Source organism: Meriones unguiculatus, chromosome 16, assembly GCF_030254825.1.
Source record: "Meriones unguiculatus strain TT.TT164.6M chromosome 16, Bangor_MerUng_6.1, whole genome shotgun sequence".
In the NCBI taxonomy this organism is placed as follows: Eukaryota; Metazoa; Chordata; class Mammalia; order Rodentia; family Muridae; genus Meriones; species Meriones unguiculatus.
This window is the reverse complement of record NC_083363.1, coordinates 55120384-55145544: the sequence shown is the minus strand read 5'-3', so window position 1 is coordinate 55145544 and position 25161 is coordinate 55120384. Positions and strand designations below refer to the sequence as shown.

The window sequence follows — 25161 nt, the reverse complement described above, 5'->3', positions numbered from 1 at the left end:
TTTCAATTTTCATCTTTCTGACGGCTAAAGATGTTGATTGTTTTTCAAGTGTTTATTGGCCATTTGTATTTCTTCTTCTGAGAACTGTGTATTCATTTTAATGGCCCATTCCCCGACTGAAATTTCTTTTTCACTTAGAACTTAATTATTCATGTCCTCACAAACCATCCTGCCACACATCACCAAATGCAGGGTTGATTCTTGTGTGTGTGATTTGTAAAGGAATGATGGGGGCTATTTTCCTTGAGCCGACATACCAAGTGTGAAAAATAATGACTACAATGAAAATCTCAAAATGTTTCATGAATGACAATATATCTCCTCATTAGAAAAGAAGCTTCAGGAGATTTTTTTCCTGTTTTCTTCTTGCCGCTGGGACACTTATATGTGATCACCATTTAATAAACCTTTTACAATAAGTAATGCTCTTGAACTTTGTACAGTGCTATACCAGTTTGGAAGACTTGGTTTCTGAATTGTAGGCTCTAAACTCATGAAAATCATAATCTGGTACAAGTGTATGCAAACATATGTTTCTGAACAGGAAACAATGGGAGCCATGGAAAAACAATATCTAATTTGTAAACCATCATAATACCAATATGTATGTGTGAAAAGTACTCTCGTGTTATCTTTAAACTGGGTGAACTTCCACACCACCACTTCTGATGTCCCCTATGATGCTGTTGTCCTCAGACTTTTCAAAACACAAGTTGCCTTGACAATGTCTTTAACAAGCTTTTTTTGGGGAGAGACATAAGACATAAATCTTGGGGGTTTTCATAGTTACTTTCATTGCTCTGATATGAAATCATGACAGAAACAACTGAAAAGAAAGTGTTTAATTTGGGGTTTATAGTTTCAGAGAATTAAAGTCCATGATGGGGGAGCAATGGCTTGGAGGCAGGGACAGCTGAGAACCACATCTTGATGGGCAAATAGGAGAGCAAGAGTGAGAGAGAGAGAGCACACTAGAATTAGCATCAGAATGAGTCTTTTGTCTTGTGAAACCTCAAAGCCTGTCCCCAGTGACACACCTCCTCCAACAAGGTCACACCTCCAAATCCTCCCCAAACAGTACTCTTTATTAGGGACCAAATATTCAAACATATGAGCCTATAGGTAAGTCATTCAAACCTCGACAGATGCCAAAGCAGATGGGGCATTGTCCTTGCCTCTGACACAACTCAGAGAAACGACTTTGATCTCCTTGGAGTTAAACTTCAGGTGGCTGGCATCAGAGGAAACTGCATTTAGGATAAGCAAAGAAAGCTGCACCTTGGCATCCTCAATGATGAAAGAAGGAAAAATAAGTTTCCATCTTATCCAGCAACCATCTCCTGTAGCAAATCCATCAAGGCAGGGACAGGTTTGGAAGAAGATAAGTACAGCTATTTTCTTGTTGGACCCAGGGACCTGTGGATACCCTGGGGTGCTGAGCCTTGTACCTCAACCCACCTGGGCAATGATGACCCTGCCAAAATTAAAAGTGTCAGAACCTGTTCTTGCTCCCTAAATCACTGCTATCATCTTTTGGGGGGAAAACGCCGATCAGATACTTTGGGGTTCTCTTTCACGTTAATTGTTGCACTGAGGAAAATTTCGTCATGCTACAGCCTTAGTTCCTCATTTCTGAAATGCAGCTGATATGTGAGAATGTCCCTAGAGGACGCCAGTGGAGAGACTATCGCATGGGAGGTGTGCCTGTGACTTCTTTCCTTCCCTGCTACTCCTTGGCACCTCCTTCCTCTGACACTGTAGTCAAGGCCTCTCATGTAAGCTGTCCTCCAAGATCCTATACTTTCCAATCAGGGTCATTTCCATTATTTTCAGGCTTCCTTAGGATTTGCTTAGCCTGGATTCAAACAATAGCCACGCATTTGTGGCGGCAGTGGTAAGGCAAGTTGCAGCTGTTGGTGAAGTACAGAAATGGAAAAGGAGTCACACTGACTCTCCCTTTGTCGTTCAGTTTCCTTCTTAAAAATGGGATAAATTTGGCCTAATATGGCAATATAAAATGAATACATGCATAAGAAATTATACGAAGGCCCTCAGCTCTTGTCTGACTGTAGTTACAGTGATATATTCTCACTATATTTTCACAACATGGGGTTTCAAATTCAAACTCATAGATAACTTTACTGTCTTCCTTATTCTCCATCAGAGGAAGATAGAGTCATGGTACAATTCAAGACTTATAAATGCCTAAAAGTTATTTTAGACTTGCTAAACAAGCATTTTATAAAACCAGAAATGACCCATCAAGATGTTTTATTGTACATATAGATCACAAGTACTCAACTAGTATTTCCTAGATAGAATTATAATTAATATTAAGAGATGCTCTTGATTTAATAATTCATTTTGAAATCAGCTTTATAGACTAATATGTTAATGCCTACAAGAAAAATGTTATGTGGAACTGTAAAAGATACATATTATCTAGAAATAATTTGAAAATCATTACATAAAAATCTGCACTTACAAGTATAAAAATATTTTAATGTAGGCTACACTGATATCTTTGTGACAAAAGGAAAGACACAATATTGAGGTTACATCAGAGACTAGGGCAATGGGCATGCTGAAACATGGCAGCACTCTTGAGTGCTCACCAATGCTGTGGAAATGATCTATGATTGCAATTAATTTCTTTTGAAATTTTGATCAAAATTGATCTGTCCAATTTTCTGCACTGGTTCTGTAAGTCAAATCTTACTGCGGAATTACATAAATCAATGTAGCCAGCACTTCTGTGAAATGGGGCAGGGTAGTGGATATAGAAGTAATTTCTAAGTTGTCAGTGACAGATGGATGTTCTGATCTCATAACTATAGTAAGGAAAAGGTCTTACCGTAGCTGTCATAGGCATCCTCATTTACTCCATGACCATAGTCATAGTATTCAGGCACACTGCAACAGATTTAGACAGCAATCAGTGATTCTGTAAGCAGAGGAACCAAACCTGAACTTCACAAGAAATATGAAATCACAATGTATGATAAGGTAATATCCCAAGAACCTCCAGCTATAAAACACAATTCTAAAGAAATTCTTGGTGAGGAAAATGGAGATCATTGGTAAAAAGTGCTATGATTGTATCTATTATCTATTGATCTATCTATCTATCATCTATCCGTTATTTATATAAAATCAAGCAATCAATCAATCATTTATTTTGGTAATATTTCAGGTGATCTTCAACTTCACCTTCCTATTTTATGTTATATTTCCCCTCAAATACAAGTTTAATACTTGAAAAATTGATAAAAGAAAAAATGTAGAGACTATTTTTAAGAAAAAGATGCTATATGAATTGATGATCTGATATGTGGCCTTTACTATTGACAAGTTTAAAAATATACATCTTTTGATCTATAGATGTGCCAAATATTTAAGCTATTTACTTTCAATATTTCCACAGTCAATAACCACGAAAATAGCATCTGTATTCTGTTTTTTTTTTTTTTTTTCAAAGAATCTCAATGTGCCTCTTCACACACAGTTATTTCTTGCGTGGTCCTACAGCACTGCCACTTCCCTGTCACTGGCTTCATTTCAGTTAGCACCCATACCTGGCATCGACTAGTCCTCTCTTCGTGAGCTTTCACAACAACACTTCCTGAAGAGATGACCTTATTCATTCTTTCTACCCGCAATCCCTGGCTCCCTTGTGATTTCCACGCCTCCACTGAAAGAATTTTTATCCAGATATGGACATGTTCAAATGCAATAAAACTTTATTCTCATTTTCCTTTAAAATCATGTGACAGCATTGGCCTTTTATGCCCCTTTAAACACCCCCTTGCTTGGAGATATTTCTAATTAATTTCATTTTTTTTTGTATTAGTAAACTTTTCATTCTTTCACCACAGACTCTTATATGTTTATTAGAAATTTTCTCTTTTCTGTCCTAACTCCAAAAATAACCTCACTGTGTCTGTGTTTGAATACCCGCTCTACTCTTATGACTTCCAAATTACATCTCCACCTTTGGCATCTTCCCTCTGCTCTCGTGTGTGATAGTCTACTGTCACACACACAGTGTTTCTGTTTGCTTGTCAAAATGAACTTGTCACATTCAAGTACAAAATTACAAAATTGCTTTTCTTCCCACCTCATATTTGTTCCTTTTACATTCTTCCCTCATTGTCATTGGAAACATGTCAGTGTCACCCAAGTGACAAAACGTTGGGCTTTTCCTTTTTATCTCACATGCTATGATCAACCCCAACAGCAATTCCTTTCATTTCTACTTGCAAATACGTTCAGAACCTGAACATGCCCCAACATTTCCACAGCTGCAGCTGCAGTGAAAGAGTTCCCCATTTCTCTCTCAATTGATTCAACATCCTGCAAAATGCTTTGTGTGCCCTGTTTGCTTTTGTCTTTCCTCTTTCCATATAGCAGTCATTTTTATAGATACGTGAAAGCCTCCGAGTTCTCTACTCAAAAGCTATAGATGTCTTCCCAATGTCCTTAAGGGAGGGAAAAAGGCAAAACTTTTATAAAACTTTGTTATTTCAGGGCCCCACCTACCACTTTCGCCTCCCTTACTCAACTCAGAGCACTCTGTGCTGCCGAACATTCTTTGATTATGGAAGACATACTGTTGTCCCAGTGTCTTGACATTTGCTGATCTATTGTCTGACAAATGCGTTTTTCTGGGTGTTTAGTTTCCCTGCTTCTTTCCATGTTTAACTTATGTCACTTACAAAAGGTTCCCCTGATCGGTCTTCTGTCTAGCACCCAGCCATGTGTGCCCTGCTTATTCCTGTTGTCAGTCACAGCCTATCGTCACGTGAGCACAAAATGCACATTTGCTCATTTGCTCCGTGTCTGGTTCCCACTTATGCTTAGGCTTCTAGGTTTTCATATCTGGTTCTCCTCTGTTTGTTTTCTATCACTGTCCCAAGTGATTTTCTATAGAAGTGTTTGGCATATGGTAACAACTCCCGTTTATGACATACCATGGTTAATTGTCTGTAGGAGGGTGTACATAGTTTAGAATGCAACTTGGACATTTAAGAATTATATACAAAAAGTAGAAGTTATCATTTTGATAATTCTTACATTTTTACTGGTACTATAGGCCCTATATGTGTTTATGAAAACATCCACTTTTGCTCAAAAACTCCCTGGTTTAGGACAGTCTCCTGGTGGTTTGGAGCATCTCTTCTAGGATGTCAACACACCCTACATTGAGACACGGACTTGCCGGCAGTGCTGTGACATCTTCCGGCTCTACCTGACGGTAGATTCTGTATATCTGACTCAGTGTTGCCCTCAAAGACAACTGAGCTATGCAGATATTTGGAGGAATCCTATGGTAACCTACATCAGCCAGCCAAGATGGTGATGCAAGGCCAAGAGTGCGAATATTCGCCTCCTACCTGAAGTAAATCGGATTTTGTATATAAGTAATTTGCCATACAAAATCACAATGGAAGAAATATCTGATATATGTCGGAAATATGGACCTATTCATCAAATCAGAGTAGGGAATACACCTGAAGCCAGGGGAACAGCCTATGTTGTCTACGAAGACATTCTTGATGCTAAAAATGCATATGACACCCCCCTCCCCCCGAACCCAGATTCAATGTTTGTAACAGATATCTCGTGATTTTGTATTATAATGCTATCCGGGCATTCCAGAAGGAGGACACCAAGAAGGAGGAGCTGCTGAAGCTTCTCAAGGAAAAGTACGGCAGCAACACAGTCACCTTTCTTCTTTTTAACTAATACTGAATTTTGTTATTTCTTATTTGAGACCAAAAATGACTTATTTGAAACTTTTCTAAGCATTAGAATATGTCATGTTAATAAACTTGTAGTTTTTTTGTAAAAATAACAAACACAAAAACCCTTCCTGGTTTAAATTAAGTAAAATTGATTGCCATTCACTTGAATATTAATTAAAAATTTTAATACTACTAATTTCTTTCATTGACAACATTAGATAGTGAACTTACTAAACCAGCATCCTATCAGTAAGCTCCACACCTAGCCCCAAATCCCTTCTAAGTATAAAGCACTATAAAAAGAAAGTGATTTTTTAAAATTTATTACAGTTTATTCACTTTGTATTTCAGCTGTATCCCCCACCCTTGTCACCTCCCAATCCCTACCTCTCTCCCTCCCTCATCTCCTCCCATGCCCCTTCCCCAGTCCATGATAGGGGAGGTCCTCCTCACCTTCCATCTGACCCTAGCCTATCTATCAGGTCTCATCAGGACTGTCTTTCATAGTCTTCCTCAGTGGCCTGGTAAGGCTGCCCAGGGGGAGGTGATCAAAGAGCCAGCCACTGAGTTCATGTCAGAGACAGTCCCTGTTCCCCTTACTAGGATACCCACTTGGAGACTGAGCTACCATGAGCTACATCTGTACAGGGATTCTAGGTTATTGCCATGGATGGTCCTTGGTTGGAGTAACAGTTTCAAAAAAGACCCCTGGGCCCATATTCTTTGGTTCTGTTGCTCAACTTCTGGTGCTCCAGACCCTTCCATATCTTTCTATCTCACCTTTCTTTCATAAGATTCCCTGTACTCAGCCCAAAATTTGGCTATGACTCTCAGCATCGGCTTTAATACCCTGCTGGGTAGAGTCTTTCAGAGGCCCTCTGTGGTAGGCTCATGTCTTTTGCTTTGTTTTCGCCTTCTTCCAATGTCTCTTCCATTTGCTTTTCTGAATGAGGATTGAACATCTTGCTCAAGTACACACCAAGGACATTTGCACAACCATTTCTCATAATAGCCAGAATCTGGAAACAACCCAGATGTCCCTCAAGTGATAAATGGACACAGAAATTGTGGTACATTTACACAATGGAATGCTACTCAGCAATTAAAAACAAGGAAATCATGAAATTTTCAGGCAAATAGTGAGAACTAGAAAAAAACAAGGAAATCATGAAATTTTCAGGCAAATAGTGAGAACTAGAAAAAAAAATCATCTTGAGTGAGGTATCCCAAAAGCAGAAAAACACACTTGGTATATACTCACTTATAAGTGGATATTAGACATATAATATAGGATAATCATACTAAAATATGTACACTTAAGGAAGCTAAGCAAGAAGGAGAACATACATATTTTTGTTGATTTGTTTTGTTTTGAGACAGGGTTTCTCCATGTAACATATTTGGCTGTCCTGGAATTTGGTTTGTAGACCGGGCTAACCTCAAACTTACAGAGATCTGCCTGCCTCTGCCTCCTAAGTGCTGGGATTAAAGACATGTGCCACCGTGCCCGGCTCATATATATATCTTTATCTATTTATCTATATCTATATCTATATCTATATCTATATCTATATCTATATCTGTCTATCTATCTATCTATCTATCTGTCTATCTATCTATCTATCTATCTATCTATCTATCTATCTATCTATCTCTTAATAGAAATGATACAACCCTGACTCAGAGGTTCACAATCAGCATGTTTTTGCAGAAGCACATGAGTAAGGCACCTGCATTCGTGTACACATACCCACCCCCATTTATACCCACCCCCATTTATACCCACCCCCATTTATACCCACCCCCATTTATGTTCACATGCTAAGAATAAAAAATTATGATTAGAGAAAGAAAAGATGCAAACCAATCCAGCGTCCTCATACATATTCAGCAAATTCCTGGTAGTCATTTTGTTCATTTTCTGAGATTCACATGTGGCAGACATGAGAAATTGATTTACTGATCAACACTAATGGGGAAGATGCTGACACTGGTAACAGCTTCTCTTTAAATAAACATCTGATTCTTTTTCCTAAAGTATACTCTATCAGGACAGTACACTGCTCAGTTGCTGAACACCATCTCGTGCCACTACTGTCTCATGTCATTGATTGTCATCAAGATTTGGATTGACAAAGGCAATGAAGGGGGTGGGGAGCAACTATGAGAAAAAACACAATCACACCAAGAAGAAATGGTCACTTTCAGATTCTAAGAGGTATAATGGAAAGACATAGGGAAATGATAGCTAACTGTCCTAATGGATTTAGTAGGGCCCAGATGTTTGTTTACGCAGCATTATTTCCATAGAAAGGGCCTCATTTGACAAACAGTTCTGTAAGCAATGAGTATGTCCAGACGTCCTTCCAGCCATATGTACTTTTGTGACAAAGTGAAGAACTCAAGGTATGTGCAGGTGTGACGCGGAAACCAAGGTCATTTCAAATTTAAGAATTCTCTCCTTTGCTCGGATTTGTGCTCCTTAATCTTCTTCGTGAAGATCAAGCACTGTCTCCACGAATAAAGACAACACTTGGGGAGTGACAGATTGTCACTAGACAGCACCTCATCTTCAGACTTACCAAGAGAGGAAACCACTCTACACTGTCCTTACCTCACTCACAGTTTTTAAAGAAAAATCAATGTTTTAAGTATTTGAAAAGAAGGAAGGAATGAGGGTAAAAGAACATTTTGTTGAAAGAGACGGTCTCTGTTTGGTTTCTTCGTTCTAGAATTCAAATCAATGGAGGGTTTTGAAAAGTAGACCTTATTGAGAAGTCAGGTTTTCTATATTTCAACATCAAGGGACAACTAATACTTATTTAAGGCATCCTCACACTTTTCTATGAGGTACCTCAACATTGACAATTTCCAGGACAAAACTTGCACCTCTGCTCATGTACCAGCACAAAGGATACTATACAAACTGTTATCTCCAAAAAGGACAAATGGTACTCACTCCAGATATGCACACAGTTACATCAGCTCACCAGGAGGATGCCTGGGAACCTTCCGGATCTGGCATGACTCCCAGAGAAGAATCGTTGCCAGATGCACTAATCAGAAACTTATTTCACCAATTTCATCTCCGCCTGGCTGGATTTCATAACTGTTACAGGCACGGAGGCACCTCTGTCCCCTTCTGTTTTCATAATCGTAGTTTTCAGAACAGTTACCCTGCTCCTTTCTGATCACTCCACACTGGGTGTTGTGTGTGGAGAGAGGTAGAGAGCATCACGTGCTGGCTGCTTCACAAGCTACCAGGCCTTACAGAGTTGCATGGAGACCTAACTAAGAATGGAAGTCTGTGCTTCTCAGAGATGCTGGATTTTGAACTAGTTTCAGTTATGAGAAGTTGAAAGACCCTACACTGGGAAGAAGGAAGATATTTCTCTTGTAGTAGAAGAAAGGAAATCAGTTTACTAAAATTTGGTGACTAGAGGATCTAATATAGAATACTTCTTATTATCTCTAAATCAGTTAGTATGTTCCTTCCTAAGAAACTGATTGGCTCAATGTTTCCTAGTGCCCTCTATGACTGTAGCCACATGCAGAGCTTTACTGCTAATGCATTACAATTCATGTGTAAGTAAATTCCCTTTCTTCTACTCCCATTGCATTTTCATGACACTGGTTGGATGAAAACATCAGTGACTAATTCCACTTTGGACAACTCATGTTACTCATAGCCTCCCACCAACTGAGTGGACAGGTGGACTGAAATGTACCCTTTATCCCCTGCCACTTATGCAGAAAACCAACAAGCTTAAGCTTTTCTCTGCACTACGCACTCAACTGTGGGATCTTTTGGCTATGGAATTTTAACCCATAAAACAAAATTGACAATAAAAGAAATCTCCTGATGTCAACAGGTATTCAGCTAATAATTGTTGGATGGATAAATAAATGATGGAATAAAAAACATCAAGGAAGGGATCATTGTATTTCAGTATCAGGAGTATTGAAGCTTTTTTTCTGGAAGAAATTAAGATACAGAAAAGGTGTCTGCTTGTATTGGTAGCAATGGAAGAGTAACACACAAAGAAAAAACAAATCACTCATTTCCTTTTTTACGTAAACGATTTTGGTTACAATTGTAACAAATTATTCTGTTAATAATCCTGTCTCTTATAATCCAATTATTTTTCATTTATCATTTAAATATTTTCTAATGTTGAAGGTATTTATATGTAAAATGTTAATAATCAGATATTGTTTAACTAAATGATAAGACAATTTCAGATTTTGTATATGTATCAGTTCTTAGAAAAAATGATATCCACTGTGGCCACAACAGTAATCAAGCTCTCAGGCACCAATAATGTCCTAATTTTAATTAACATTTCTGTACTTATAACTATGTTGAGAAACTTTTCTTTGTATTTTATAAAATATAAAATAAAATAATAATGAATTGAGACTTAAGTAATCAGGCTGCATTTATACAGAATTCACTGATCCTCTTTAACATGACTTCAACATGACTAAAGAACAGAATAAATGAAAAAGTCATAATGATACAGTAGTTTTTGGAAATAATTAATGAAACAAAAGCACAAACATGATATTATATTATGATTAAGGTCACTTTAATTTTTTTCATTTTTATTTTATATATTTAAGGAATGCAGCATGGTGGTTTGGTACTTACACCTTACACAGAGAAAAGTGATTGCTATAGTTAAACAAATTAATATGTTGCAATAATATAAAAATTACATGTGAAGATATATAATATTGTGAAGATATATAATATTAAGGGAACTATACTTAGCACTTAAAAATCATTCTCAATGATTTTCCTATATTTGTTCTTCAATCTAGCTTTCTTGTGTTAATGGAAATATGTGAAAAAAATATTAAACATAGGTGAATTTCATCCTAGCACTGGATCTTTAAATTACCAATTGAGTTTTCCTGTGTTTTCATGTTCATTTATATGATGCTCAATGCCCTCTGGTAAATTTCATCAGCTCTGTGAAAATTCTTGTTTACCAAGACATAAAGATTTACTGTTCAGTTTAATGAGTACAGCACACAGGTCTACGCAAACTTCAGTCGCATTCAGAATGCCAACGGACCATTAGTGGCTTGGAGAAAAGGGCGACTCTGTCAAACATGTTATCACTCTTGTGTTAAATCCTGATTCTGATGGCTACTTCTGAATGTTCTCTAATTGCGGGAATCTTCTGTATTTCCAGTAATAAAAGTGAAATTCTCAGCAGCAAATTGTGCAAACCTGAACCTATTCAAAACCTATTTGCTAGCAGGGCTTAGGCAATGATTCCATGTGTCTATTCCTTGTGTTTTCCCTCAGAAACAATCAGTCTGCATCTCTCCTCACTCATCTCCCAGAGCATTCTTTTGTTTTCATTGTCCCCAGCTGTTCAAAGTAATGACATAATGACCATAAAGTCATAATAGTAGCAAAATAAGCTTCATATAGGTAAATATGTTTTGTCTACTGTGCAAAAATATCACAATAAAAATTAAATAGAAGGTACTGAAAATTCCTGGTAGGAATTACAATGTAGTAGAAAACCAATTAAACAAGTGCGAAACATTCTTTCTTTATTTTTTCACTCTCTGAATACTAAAACCTTCAGAGTTAGTAGGCATTTCCCAGGTCCAAAGGAACAAGGGAGCCTTATGGGTGATGTTAGCCAGAACTCAGACAAGAGAAAGTGTGTCTGCTGCTGCTGCAAAGATTTCAGGGAGATGGTTCATGGAGTAGTTGTCAACAGTCAGTCTTGGGCAAGAAACAGGCAATATGGCTTACAAAGTTGTCTTTGAAGAGTCTAGAATTAGTTGAAGCATCACCTGCATCCATTACACAGCTTAAGAGAAGTAGAAACATAGACAAGGACTACCGCAGCTGTCTCCTGTCTCACTTGTGTTAAGAATATGGGATGTAGATCTCCCACTTGAAGTCACTCAGTTGTGAGAGACAAAAGAACTCAGTCTCACGGGTGGCAAACAGTGGCTTAAGTGCAGAAAGTCAACATTTAAAAGTATTTATTATTTATTTTAATCTTCAGGCATAAAGGACAGAGAATTTCAATGAAAAAGTTGACATGTGTTTCTTATGAATATGACATTTGGGGAAAATCATTTAATCCTTTTGTACTCCAGCGTTCACACTTTTATAGGTAATAATTTTGTACTCCTCAAGTATTAAGGGCATAACCAGGGATTACTCCATAAATGTCTACAGCATACGCTGCTCTACTGCGGTCAACAATGGGTGATTCTCCCACCAATGAAGGTAGAGCTACATGGCTTCACTTTTTAATATTCATAAAGGCTGAAGTGCCAAAGATGATTTCATCTTGATATATTCTGAAACATTAAATAGCTATATCTGCCTCTCTAAGTTTCACCCGATGGTAATCAGTGTTCATGGGATGAAATATAGGCTGATTATTCATGAGGTAAGTGACATATTTGTTCTGCTCATAGATTAAGGATCAAGATAGATGATCTATATACGGCATCCAGTGTAGAATTATTATCAGCTTGGCAATGATCTCTTTTACATAAAATGGGTATTTTCAGAGCGCTGCAGAGCAAGCAAGAGAGAAATACATTCTGCAAAACACTGTTTGCAGGTTGAGCACTTATTCCTACATTTCTACAGATAAAATCCCCTTATGGGCAATGGTTCATCTTCTATTCTCAATTTAGCTCATTATCTTTTACTTGCTTTGACCCTTTGTTGCATAACTAAAGGTTGAAAATGTTTATGAGAACATTACTCTTCTGTTTAGTTGCATAAAATTATTATTAGAATGTAGCAATTATTTTCTAGAACTAAGACCATCAAATGACTGATTAATCAGGCACCCAGCATTGTTAAATGAACTGTCACATGCCTTTGGTACAAATACACAGAGGTTACTGAACCCTGGCTTGAAACAGACACAACTTAAACTGCATACCAGTATTTTTTTTTTTGAGCCATAATTAACACATGTCCATAGGACTTCAGTGCTGTAAACATTTATTTAAATGCCCTAGGTGACTCTGAGACTGCATGCTCTGATATGCTGTGGCAGTCTCTGTGACCCATAGTCTTCTTCATTCAAATCACAAATGTATTTTCCCTTGTGCTGCATAATGTTCTCAAACCACTAGTTCCTGATTCAAGAGCTGTTCTCACACACCAAACATTGGAAATTAAATACACGTAACAGAATCTGAGGAGGACACACATACATTGATAAAGACAGTTCCGTTTGGAAGGAATGTGAGGCTACATTCACCACAGAAACTGCGTGGGAGAGACGCCTGGCAAGTCTTCCACTATTTCATGAATAAAAGCATCATGAAATACGCTTACTGTTAAACATTAGAGGTATGTAGGTTTCACAGCCTGGTAGAAATGGTATCGAAAGACAATAGAGACTTCATCCAGCCACTGATGGAGTACCACAGCCAAACATTAGGCAGAGCTTGGAGAGTCCTATGAAGGATGGATAGAATGATGGGAGGAACCAGAGGGATCAGGGACACCAGGAGAACAGGGCCCACAGAATCAATTGACTGGGATTCATGAGAACTTGCAGAGATCACAGAGGCTATAGGCATCTGGCCTAGCTCTTCTGCATATATGTTTCTTGGAATCTTTCATAGCACCTCTGAAAACATAGAGCACTAGCACTCTGAGGACTACCTCAGAGAGGCGCCTTTTAGTTAAGTTCCAGCTCAATGCTGTCATGTGTCTGAAGTGTGTAAAGACTTCAGCAACAGGGTCTTACCTTCATGTTCTCAGAGGCAACCAAGGGTACTCTTAAGCTCCCTTGTAAAATAATTTTAAGGGAGATTACTATGGTTGGCACTGGGGTTTTGGTTAGATAGTCTATAGATCTTTGATGAGGCAACTGTTAATCCAAGTGGAATACCACATTTAATATAATATATAGATATTATGCAATAAATATATTTTAAATTATATAGAGAAAATATATCACCATTAGTTTTCTCTCTTTATTATTCCTGTTTTCCCCTTTATAGCTCCTGTGTCCTGCTATTCTCTCATCTAAAGATGTGACGTTATGGTCAACAGATAAGAAAGAACATGAAGTATTTCTATTTCTGATTCTGAGTTCTGAGTCATCTTACTCAGTATCATATTTTCTGGTTCCACCTATGTGTCTGGAATATATCATAATTTTATTTTTATTTATAGCTGAATATGTACATGCCACATTTTTCTTATCCATTCATCAAATAAAGAACATATATGTAAATGACAGACCAACAAGAACATGGCTGACCAAACATCTGCAGATGAATGTGCTGAATCCTTCGGGAACATGCTAAAGAGTAGTATAGCTGAGTCATAGGGTAGACTTACTTTTGCAATTTCAAAATCATAACAACAACAAAAAGAATGAATTGAACAGTGGTATATCATACTGGTTTAGTGCAATTTTAAAATTTAGTATTCTTTATCTAACTTTGAGAATTTTATAATTTGTATGTAATGCAATTGATCATATCCAGATCTGTCCCTCTAACTTCTCCCTCACTTCCCTTCCACATTTCTCCATGATGACTTCATGTCCTCTTCTTTCTAAACTCACTGCATCCAATAAGTGCTGCTATTGTATGCTTTATGCAGAGAGGTAGGGCCATTCACTGGAGCATGGACAACCCACTATGAACCATACCCCTGAAGAACACTGAGTCTCCCTCCCCCAGCAGCCATTGTTTGTCAAATAGCTCTCACCTAGGGGTTGGGTTTATAAGCCCATGGCTCCATTCATGCTAAGATGTCATCTGGTTTCATCTTGTGCAGGTTTTAGCAGGCAGCTATGTCTGGTATGTGTTCATGTGTACAGTTCCCTCTCGTGTGCAGAAGACATGATTTTCAGCAGTCCTTATTTACCGCTGGCTTTTACAATCTTTTTGTTTTTGTTTATAATCTTACCCTCAAAACAAAGATCAAATTTGAGATGGGACTTTAGGTTTCATGGAAAACTCAGACTCAGATAGGTGCTATCTCACTCCTCCATAAGGTGTTCAGCTTTTGCTCTCTTCTGGTCATTTCAAGGAATGCCTTTTCAATCCTGGGTACTTTATAATCAGACAGTCCTGAAGGACATGTAGTTCTGTAAGGAATTACACTCTAATTTCTTTGTCTTTTCCTGGCTTAGTTTTACCTATCAGTAAAATCCCAGCTGACCAGCAGTTCTTGAGAGCCTTTTGGTGCGGTCTCTTACCCTGCACTTGAGGGCTCCTCACATTCTCTCATATTCTGGTTTCTCGCACTCTCTTTATTTACTTTCTCCCTGATCATTCACATATATTGCCATGATCTTCAGGACATCTTTTTCAGACCATGTACCATCTCCAGTGGCCACTCTGAACGAATCTTTAACACCATGCATGGCCTTAGAAGCAGTGTCTGGTCACTGATTTCTTTATGCTCGCTGGTGTACAGAAATCCTGGACGTCATAATTTACAGATACATTTTGTTTAACTTACAAATCATTTAATATCTCTCAACATATTGCTAGCATGTTAAATATATAACATTGTTATTGAATAGAAGATGTGCCAGCCTACATTTATTAAAAATAACTACAATGTTTTCCACCCTTCAATCTACCAGTGATGTCTAAAACCTCTGATGTTGAATCTGGCTAATTCTAGTAACTAAGAGGATGTGGCTAAATCATAAAAGGCAATGTTGTATCTTCTGCTTGTGGTTTGTGATAGCCATGTGGCCCAGTGAACTGCCACACTGTGAGGAAACCTGAGTCCTTCAAAATGTCCCTGTGAGCACACCACAGTGGTTCCATTTCTGGTGCATGCCAACAGAAACATTTAAACAGAGGCAATCTCCAGATAACTCCAGTGACCAGTCACAGAGACTCTTGGCCTTTTTTGTCCTTGCACATGAGGATCCAGACATAGTGGGATAGAGGCAAGCCATGACGTGCACCTTGAGAAAATTCTTTTTTTTTCTCGATGCAGTTTATTCAGGAACCTTGAACAATCATCTGACCCTGGGGAAAGCCAGCCCACAGCTTAAATAGCCTCTGGGTAGAGAAAATTCTTAATGCACGAATCTGTATTTTTGTTTTTATCCCACTAACTTTTCAGGTGGTTTGTTTTGTAGAAATGGTGGTTAAAAGCCTAGATTCAAGCTTTTATTCAGGGAAGCCAAATAAAGAACAGAACCCAAGGACCACCTTCATCATCGTAAGGACCACATAGCTACAGCATCCTATGTTTGAACAAATGGTGCTTCCAGTTCATTCACAGTGTTTGCCACTCCTTGTTTTATATTTTGACAATCATTTATTTAAATAATAATTTATTCCTTCAGCTATATGTTAAACATGTTTATTTCTTCTACTTATTCATTATTTTATTTTGGTAATATCAAACTCCTACACCTACCACTGAAACAAGGATTTCATCCCATCTGCCCTCATGCTTGGTCCTTTGCAAAACACATTGGGGTTTCAAGAGTTTAAGATGACTCAGTAGCACTCATTTCTGGAGCTCTGACTGTGTGTGGTTTGCCCACCACTCTCGGGTTTCCTACTGAGGAATGTCTTCAGTTCTGAACGACCCTAGTAAGGAGAGGTTTCCTTATAGCCATAAACTAGTGAGAAGGTTTTAGTAACTAATTATGACCCATAGGTTCCTATGGAAGACTGCTAATTCATGTGACTAGGAACTATGTCATTTCTACCTGGTCCAGGTAAAGTTACACGGACAATTTATTTTTGCAAACAGTCTAGTTATCACAAAGATTAAGTTTAAATCAATGAAAAATAAACTATTACCATAAACACAGAGTGAATAAAAATTTGAAAAAAATGCTTATTGCCTTTATATTTATGCTGTATCTCTAAGATCCACATCTGAAGTAAGGATTGTGAAAGGCAATGAGTATATGAAGAAACTGAGTTTCATTCTGTTGAGATTAAATTCACACAATGTAAAATCTAGTTTTTTATTCATGCAGAGATCTGTAGACAGCATGAATAGACAACTGACTTGTGTAATAGCTGTGGAAAAAAATCTCAAATCCAATAATCCCATAAGTTCAATATTATCATGGACTCTCTGGTGTTGAGACAAGAGAATCGAATTATACAATGAAGGTGAACACTTTTACAGTGAATGGTGACGTTTAAATGAGCAAGACGAGCTGTTACCTGCCTTATGCCATGACATTTATTAAATTACCATGGGGTTTTTCACTTTTCTGTTTTCATTAGAATGATTTCTGTAAACTTAGCCTCAAATGCAACACTCCCCTCAAACGCACAGCTTGAGAAAAACTAAGTAATTTAATTTTTCTCATGTTTAAAAGAATTCTTCAGTCAGGCTTTTTTTTTTTTTAAGCCTGAAGGTAACCCCTTATATTCTTATACTTTACATGCGTGTCCCTTGATTCGCTCAGGTGTGTATTGGAAGTGTGTTGAATTTATGATTCGGTTCAAAGTTCCAGGCTTTAGTCTTTATGTCTAAGGCTGTAGACTTAACAGATGTGGGTTAGAATTTACTGTTGGAATTAACAAGCATTAAAAATCAATGCCTTCGTTGCATGGTGCTGGGAGGAGATAGATGGCCTTAAGCAAACAGCGCAGTTAAGCATAAAACTGCGATTGCTCTGATGAAGCACTCACGGCAAGCAGACTATGCGGGAGGACATGATGGCTCCCATCCTTAGCGCTATGAATACTGAGGCGCAAAGAACTTCAAAAGGTGGGTCTTGAAGTCCTGATGAGACCTGATAGGCTAAGTTTACATGGAAGGGGACAAGGACCTACCCTGTTAGTGGACTGCAGAAGGGGCATGGGAGGAGAAGAGGGAGGGAGGGTGAGATTGGAATGGGAATGAGGGAGGGGCTATAGCTGGGATACAAAGTGAATAAATTGTAATAAATAAAAAAATTAAAAAGAAAAACAAGGGGCTGGAGAGATGGCTCAGAGGTTAGGAGCACTAACTGTTCTTCCAAAGGTCCTGAGTTCAATTCCCAGCAACCACATGGTGGCTCACAACCATCTACAATGAGATCTGGTGCAGGTGTACATGCAGGCAGAAGAATGTATACATAATGAGGAAATAAATATTAAAAAAAAGAAAAACAAATACACTTATAATACCATTGGGGAAAAAAGATGGTTTTGTGCAACCACTTTGGAAATCAATCTGGTGCTTCCTCAGAAAATTAAGAATAGTGCTACCTCAAGATCCAGCTATATCACTCCTAGAACTATATCCAAAATATGTCCCACCATTCAGTAAGGACATTTGTTCAACCATGTTCATAGCAGCTCTATTCATAATAGCCAGAATCTGGAAACAAGCTAGATGTCCCTCAGCTGAAGAATGGATACAGAAAGTGTGGTACATTTACACAATGGAATACTACTCAACAATTAAAAACAAGGAAACCATGAAATTTGCAGGCAAATGGTGGGAACTAGAAAGTATCATTTTGAGTGAGGTAACCCAGAAGCAGAAAGACATGATGATATATACTCACTTATAAGTGGATATTAGACATATAACATAGGATAAACACACTAAAATCTATAGCCCTAATGAAACTAAACAACAAGGAGGACCCTAAGGAAGAGGCTGAAACCTCACTCGGATGGACAAAAAGGATAGACATTAGAAGTAGGAGAAGACAAGGAACAGGACAGGAGCTTTCCACAGGGGGCCTCTGACTTCGATACCTTCAGGGTATTGAAGGAGATACTGAGACTCATAGCCAAACTTTGGGCAGAGTGCTTGAATCCTATGGAAGAAGAGGAAGACAGAAAGATCTGGAGAGTACAGGAACTCCACAAGGAGAACAACAGAGCCAAAATACCTGGGCCCAGGGGTCCTGCAGAGACTGATACTCCAACCAAGGACCATGCATGGAGAGGACCTAGACCCCCTGTTCAAAGAAAGCCCATTGGCTGCTCAGTTTCTAAGTGGATTCCCTAGTGAGGGGTACAGGGGCTGTCTCTGATATGAACTCAGTAGTAGACTCTCTGATCACCTCCTCCTGAGTGGTGTAGCCTTGCCAGGCCACAGAGGAAGATGATGCAGCCAGCCTTGCTGAGACTTGATAAGTTAGGGTCAAAAGAAGTGGAAGAGGTCCTCCCCTATCAGGGGACTAAGGAAAGGTCATAGAGGAAGAAGAGGGAGGGAAGGTGGGACTGGGAGGAGACAAGGGAGGGGGCTACCACAAGGTTATAAAGTGAATAAATTGTAATACAAAAAGAGATAAATTAAATTAAATTGAAAAATGGTGGTCTTGGGCCGTGTTTTCCCAACCACTATCATTTCATATGTTCACTGTACTTTTCAGAGAACAAATACATGTTTTCAAAAAGTACAGGAAGTCATTTAAAACCCCAGTGAATGCCTGTTTCTACAGCAATTTCATGACGTTGCTATAACATCCAAACAGATGACGTGGAACATTCCAATTACTGGTTGTTGAAGTGTTAACAAATTTTGGGTGTTGTGCTGGTTCTCTTCCACTGGTCTTCTCTGTGCACTTATTCCTTCTAGTCTCTTCTTTTGGGAGGATGACTAATGGCTGCTCCATCCCCTGGGTTAGCTATCCTCTGCTTCCTAAAGGGTGAAGACCGTGGGAGCCGTGGGAGAGACTGTGAGGAAGACAGTGGGGCTGCGATATCTACCAATTCTTTATACTTCCCCTCCAATCTGAAGTGAGTGTCAGTTCATGTCTGGTAGCTTCTCCCATAGTTATCTCCCTTTAATTTCCATTTGCAGAACAACTCAGTCACGAGAGTATTGATCCCAGAGGACTGACATCTTCCTTGTGGTACTCTGCCAAGGAAAATAACTCCCTCACTACACCTCCCTAAAATTACCTTAAGTGTCTCATCTGCTCTGCAGCCCACACACTGCATATGCCTGACCATTACAGATATTAAAATGAATGGATCTTTTACACCAAAAAAAAAGTAAAATCTTTGTATTTCACATCTAAATCAAAATTTCAGACCTGATCTTTTAATTTTCACCTGTGTTAATACCACTCATATCTAGGTAAATGAGAGTTGTGTTCCCACATCTATGATGTATTTTGACATAGATTTTTTCATTTATTTATTATAATTTATTCACTTTGTATCCAAGCTGTAGCCCTTCTCTCCTCTGCTCCCAATCCTGCCCTCCCTCCCTCTTCTCCTCCCATGTCCCTCCCCTGTCCGCTGTTAGGGGAGGTCTGATCCTAGCCTTTCAGATCTCATCAGGACTGGATGCACTGTCCTCTGCCGTGGCCTGGTGAGGTTGCTTCCCCCTCAGGGTTAGGTGATCAAAGAGCCAGCCACTGAGTTCATATCAGAGACAGCCCCTGATCCCCTTACTAGGGAACCCACTTGTAGAGTGAGCTGCCATGGGCTACATCTGTGCAAGGAAATATCAGCAAAAATTTTCACAAAATTGTGTGATTTTAGGAGGTTGATCTCTGAAAATGTTAATGGCTGAAGGAGTAGATAAAAATGTGACAAATGGCATAAAAGATCATTTGGTCCAATTAAAGAAGTTAACCATGGAGTGTAATTGATTTTAAGCTGCAGACGTCTTGAAAGTCAGTCGCCCAGGAAACTGCAGTTGTAGCTCTGTACTGTGGAGGTTGCATAATAATTCTGAGATCTAGTGTTTTACTTTTCCTCCTAGACACAGATAAATGAGAAAAGATGGTTGGAAATCTCTTCTAATGCTATCATCCTTAGCAATCATTAATGTCATTCAGTTAAACTGTCTCCTGAGCATATTTTGGTACAGAGCCTTTTCTGATACATTTGAAAAGTTTCAGAAGTCATGATGCCCTATAAAACATGAAGGGCTTAATGCGCTGTTCTATACTTTGAACTCCAGTGAAACTTTACAGCTGTTTCCTTTGTGAATACCTCTGGAGTTCCTGATGAGGATAATACAATGGCTCTGGCAAGGCATCGTCTAGCTGCTGCTTCAGGATTCTTATAATTCTGTATCCACTAGCTGACTAGCCAGCCAAAGACTATGTCCTTGTACTTCTGAAAGATTACACATCTTTTCTTTAGACTCCTGACTTCTACAGTAGCATATCTTCTGATTTTGATTTTAACAAAACAAATATGATTTGTATTATCTATCAGAAATATTAAAATTGTTTATAAATGTTGGAATCATACGTCCATATATTCTTTTTTTTTTTTTTTTTTTACTTTATTTCTTTCTCTCCTTTAATTCAAGACTTAAGTTATTTTTTTCCAGTTCTAACTCTGTTAGTTTTTCCAAACTCTGGTTTTGGTAGTGCAGAAATTATATTCAATAGTGAAAACATATGGAGTCCATTGTGAAACTCCACTGCTTCCATGTTGAATGGCTGCTCTGAATATATGGAAAGCCACTGAGATTCACAGTTTGGGTCTCGTTAATTTCATGTCTTTTATTTGTAGAATTTTTTTCTTTTCTACAATAAGATTTAAAGTAATTTTTTATTGTTAGTTACATTTTATTAACTCTGTATCCCAGATGTATCCTGCTCCCTCAACATCTTACATTAATAGTTCAATTAGGGAGCCATATCTTGGAAAAAAATCTGAACTAATTCTTGAGAAAATGAACTTCATTTCATACCTGATTCCTAACATCTTATTATCCTCAAAATATTTGAATATACAGACTTGCAAATGACTCTTCAGACAAATTATTAGCAGTAGATATAATATTATCATTTAAAAATTAAATATTGTTCCTCCAAATCCTACACTGCTGTGTATACACTTTCACTTAGTAAGTAACCAGAATTTTATGGTGTTGGGATGGAGCCCAAGGCCTTATGCATTCTACACTGTCACTCCATCACTGAGCTACAGCCCCAGCTGAATTGCTTTTTAATTCTAAGCCAAATTGTTAATCATACCTTTTTCTCCTATTGATATACTAATAGAAATAATGTAATGCTAAGCATTCAACACATCTGCAAATAAATTCTCCAGTGCTCATCTGTTTATCTCTAGGACATCCTGACTTATACTAAAATTTCCATACAATTCTATTAAGCAATAATTATATGTTCATTGATGTATTTATTTAATTTATTAATTGAGATTATCATTATTGAAAGTCTCCAAGTCTCCTCCTCTCTCTGTGTCTCTTTGTTTCTATGCTTCTGTTTCTCAACTCTCCTCCTTCTTTCTCTTGACTCAGTCTCACCATGTTGCCTGGGTTAGTTTGGAACTCATTATGTAAGCAAGTATGTCCTTGTATTATATGTGAATTTTCATGTCAGATTTTGTATTAGTAGTGATTAAATGATATTTGACAAAACAGAAGTTTATGATAATTATAAATTATAAAGTTAGCATTATTATAATTATATTCAGGACCTGCTTTTTTAGTTGTAAAAGTACTTATACAGGCATAAACAATCCCAGTTTAACACAGTGCTTTATTAAAAAGACCAGCTCAATGCTGGATTTGAGTTACCACCCCTCAAATTGTTAAAATTGCCTTGCTGATCCCTTAAACAATTCAGGCTATTGTATGGGACATTTCTTTTGATTTACTACCATATTTGGGTACTATTACTCTGTTGCTAAAATTAACATAATATTTTACAGAGCCTTTGAGACTTCCATAATATATCCACACCTTTGGTCATAAGATATGGATAAATAAAGTTAATAACCAGAGGTCTTCCTCCCTGCTTTCTAGTTTCCATAGCATGTGGAGGTGCTAGTTAAGCTTTTGTGGAGAAAAGTGATCAATAGGTTAACCCAATTGTGTACACTGTTAGATACAACAATAACCAAGAGGCAGCATATGCTTATGAATACAACAGTGGCATGAATGATAAGAGAACAAACAACTGAATTCTGATTAAATTTAAGGCTGGCAGCATAGGAGGAAACACATGATTAGCACTACTGTAAATCTGACCGAGAAGCTATGGTTGAAGCACTCAGTCCCCAGGAGTGAACAAATACTATATTTGCTGATAGGTGGACTACATTCCAGTGGATGGCCCCACACTCACACCCATGACTATAAGGATAAAGCACTGTGGACTCACTGGATTTTAAGAATAAAAAACAAAAGCCAGACACAAATGTGGGAGAGTATTGAAAGTAAGGGTGAGTAGGAAATGAGTTAGAATAATGAGTAGGGAATAAACTACTCCTCCCCCTGATGGAGGAGCATCCTTACCAGGCCACAGAGGAAGAAAATGCAGCCAGTTCTGATGAGACCTGAAAGGCTAGAGTCAGATGGAAGGCTAGAGTCCCTATCAGTGGACTGGGTGAGGGAAATGGGAAGAGAAGAGGAAGGAGCACAGGCCTGGGAGGGGACGAGAGAGGGCTACTGCTGGGATACAAAGTTAATAAATTAAACACAGAATTTCTTAAAAAATTTAAAAACATGCCTTAAAAAACAATATAAAGTAAAAAAATAAAAATAAAAAGATATTTGTGTTGGCTACTTTTATGTCAACATGACACAAGCTAGAGTCCTTTGGGAAAAATGAACATCAATTGAAAAAAAAAAAGATCCTTCTACCAGATTGACCTGTGGGCAAGCCTATGGTGCATTTTCTCAATTAGTGATTGATGTAGAGGACCCAGTCCATTGTGGGTGGTGCTACCACTGGGCAGGTGGTTCTGGGGTACACAAGAAAGCAGTATTAGAAAACCTTGATAAAGTTAATAAAATGCAACTAATACAAAAGAGAAAGCCTTGAAGAAATAGCTAGCAGGCAATACTATTCTATGGCCTCTGTATCAGTTCCATCGGTTCCTCCCTTTAGGTTTTTGCCCTGACTTCCCTGGATTATGGAATAAACCATTTCCCTGCCAAATTGCTTTCTGTCATGGTATTTCAGCATACCAATAGAAACTCTTAAGTAAGAATATTCTCAAAAGCAGTAGAAAAAAAATCCTAAGATTGAAGTGGGAGCACAGTAACTACTAAATTAACCTTATTTAAATAGATCAATGCTTGTGTACTCACAAATAATGAAAAAAATAGCAAGATATTAGCATAGCATAAAAACAAACCAAAAGGTGGCCCCAGGGGATAGACAGGTTAGAGCCTGCCCAGCTTTTCTCCTGCCTTTCAGAGGCCACACCCCACAGAACTCCATAACCTTCCCTCTGGAGGAAGCCTGCCAGCCCCAGGATCAGGCCTGTGGGATCCCAGGAACAACAGGTTAGAGCCTTCAAAGCCCTTCTTATGTTCACCTGGGACACAACCAGCAGAGGAACATCAGGCTAATAGGTCCCCAGGAAGACACAGTCAGCAGAAGTAAGCAGTCTGATCTTCCCTGAGCTCCACTATCGGGCCCAAGGCACTGCCTGCCTCCTTGAGGAGTCTGGTCAGCATCAGGAGCATCCAGACAGCTCCAGGGACAACCAGATGGCTAAAGGCCAAGATAAGAACACAATCAAAAGAACTTGGTCAATATGGCATTAACAGAAGCCAGCCATCCTACTGCAGCAAACAGTGGACAGACTGACACAACTGAAACAAAAGAAGACGTCATGAAACCCAACCTTATAAAGATGATAAAGTCTTTAAAAGAGGATATGATAAATCCCTTAAAGAAATACAAGAAAATTCAACCAAGTAGGAGAAGGAAACGAATAAATCTTTTAATGAAATACAGGAAAATACAACTAAACAAGTCAAGGAAATGAATAAAACTGTCCAAGACCTGAGAATGGAAATAGAAGCAATAAAGAAAACACAAATGGAGGCAATTCTGGAGGTAGAAACCTAGGGAAAAGAACATGAAAACACACACACACACACACACACACACACACACACACACACAAGAATCACCAACAGACTACAAGAGATGAAAGAAAGAATCTCAGGTGTAGAAGATATATCAATACATCAATACATCAGTAAAAGAAAATGTTAAATCTAAAAAGTTCCTGACACAAAACATCCAAGAAATCTGGGAAACTATGAAAAGACCAAACCTAAGAATAATAGAAATGGAAGACAGAAAAGATACTAAGCTCCAAGGCCAAGAAAATATTTTCAACAAAATCATAGAAGAAAATTTCTCCAACCTAAAGAAAGAGATATCTATAATCATACAAGAAGCTTACAGAACAATAAATAGATTGAACCAGAAAACAAAATTTTCCTGCTACATAACAATCAAAACACTAAGTGTATAGAACAAGGGAAGAATATTTAAAGCTGCAAGGGAAAAAAAGCTAAGTCACATATAAAGGCAGACCTATCAGAATTATGCCTGACTTGTCAACAGAGATTCTAAAAGCCAGAAGGGCCTAAGAAGATATCTTACAGACAGTAATAGACACGGATGTCAGCCCTGACTATTATACCCAGCAAAACTTTCAATCACCATGGATGATGGAGAAAATAAGATATTCCACTACAAAAATAAATTTAAGC

General features: G+C 38.1%; 1 protein-coding gene across 3 annotated transcripts in view; it reads right to left on the bottom strand.

Moving 5' to 3' along the window:
- Positions 1-25161, bottom strand: part of Khdrbs2 (KH RNA binding domain containing, signal transduction associated 2) — a 469930-nt gene that overhangs the window by 12324 nt on the left and 432445 nt on the right. For all 3 annotated transcript variants that reach the window (XM_021646488.2, XM_060369817.1, XM_060369816.1), the window contains one exon: positions 2855-2913. In XM_021646488.2, the coding sequence (XP_021502163.1) occupies positions 2855-2913 (59 nt within the window). The remainder of the gene's footprint in view (positions 1-2854; positions 2914-25161) is intronic.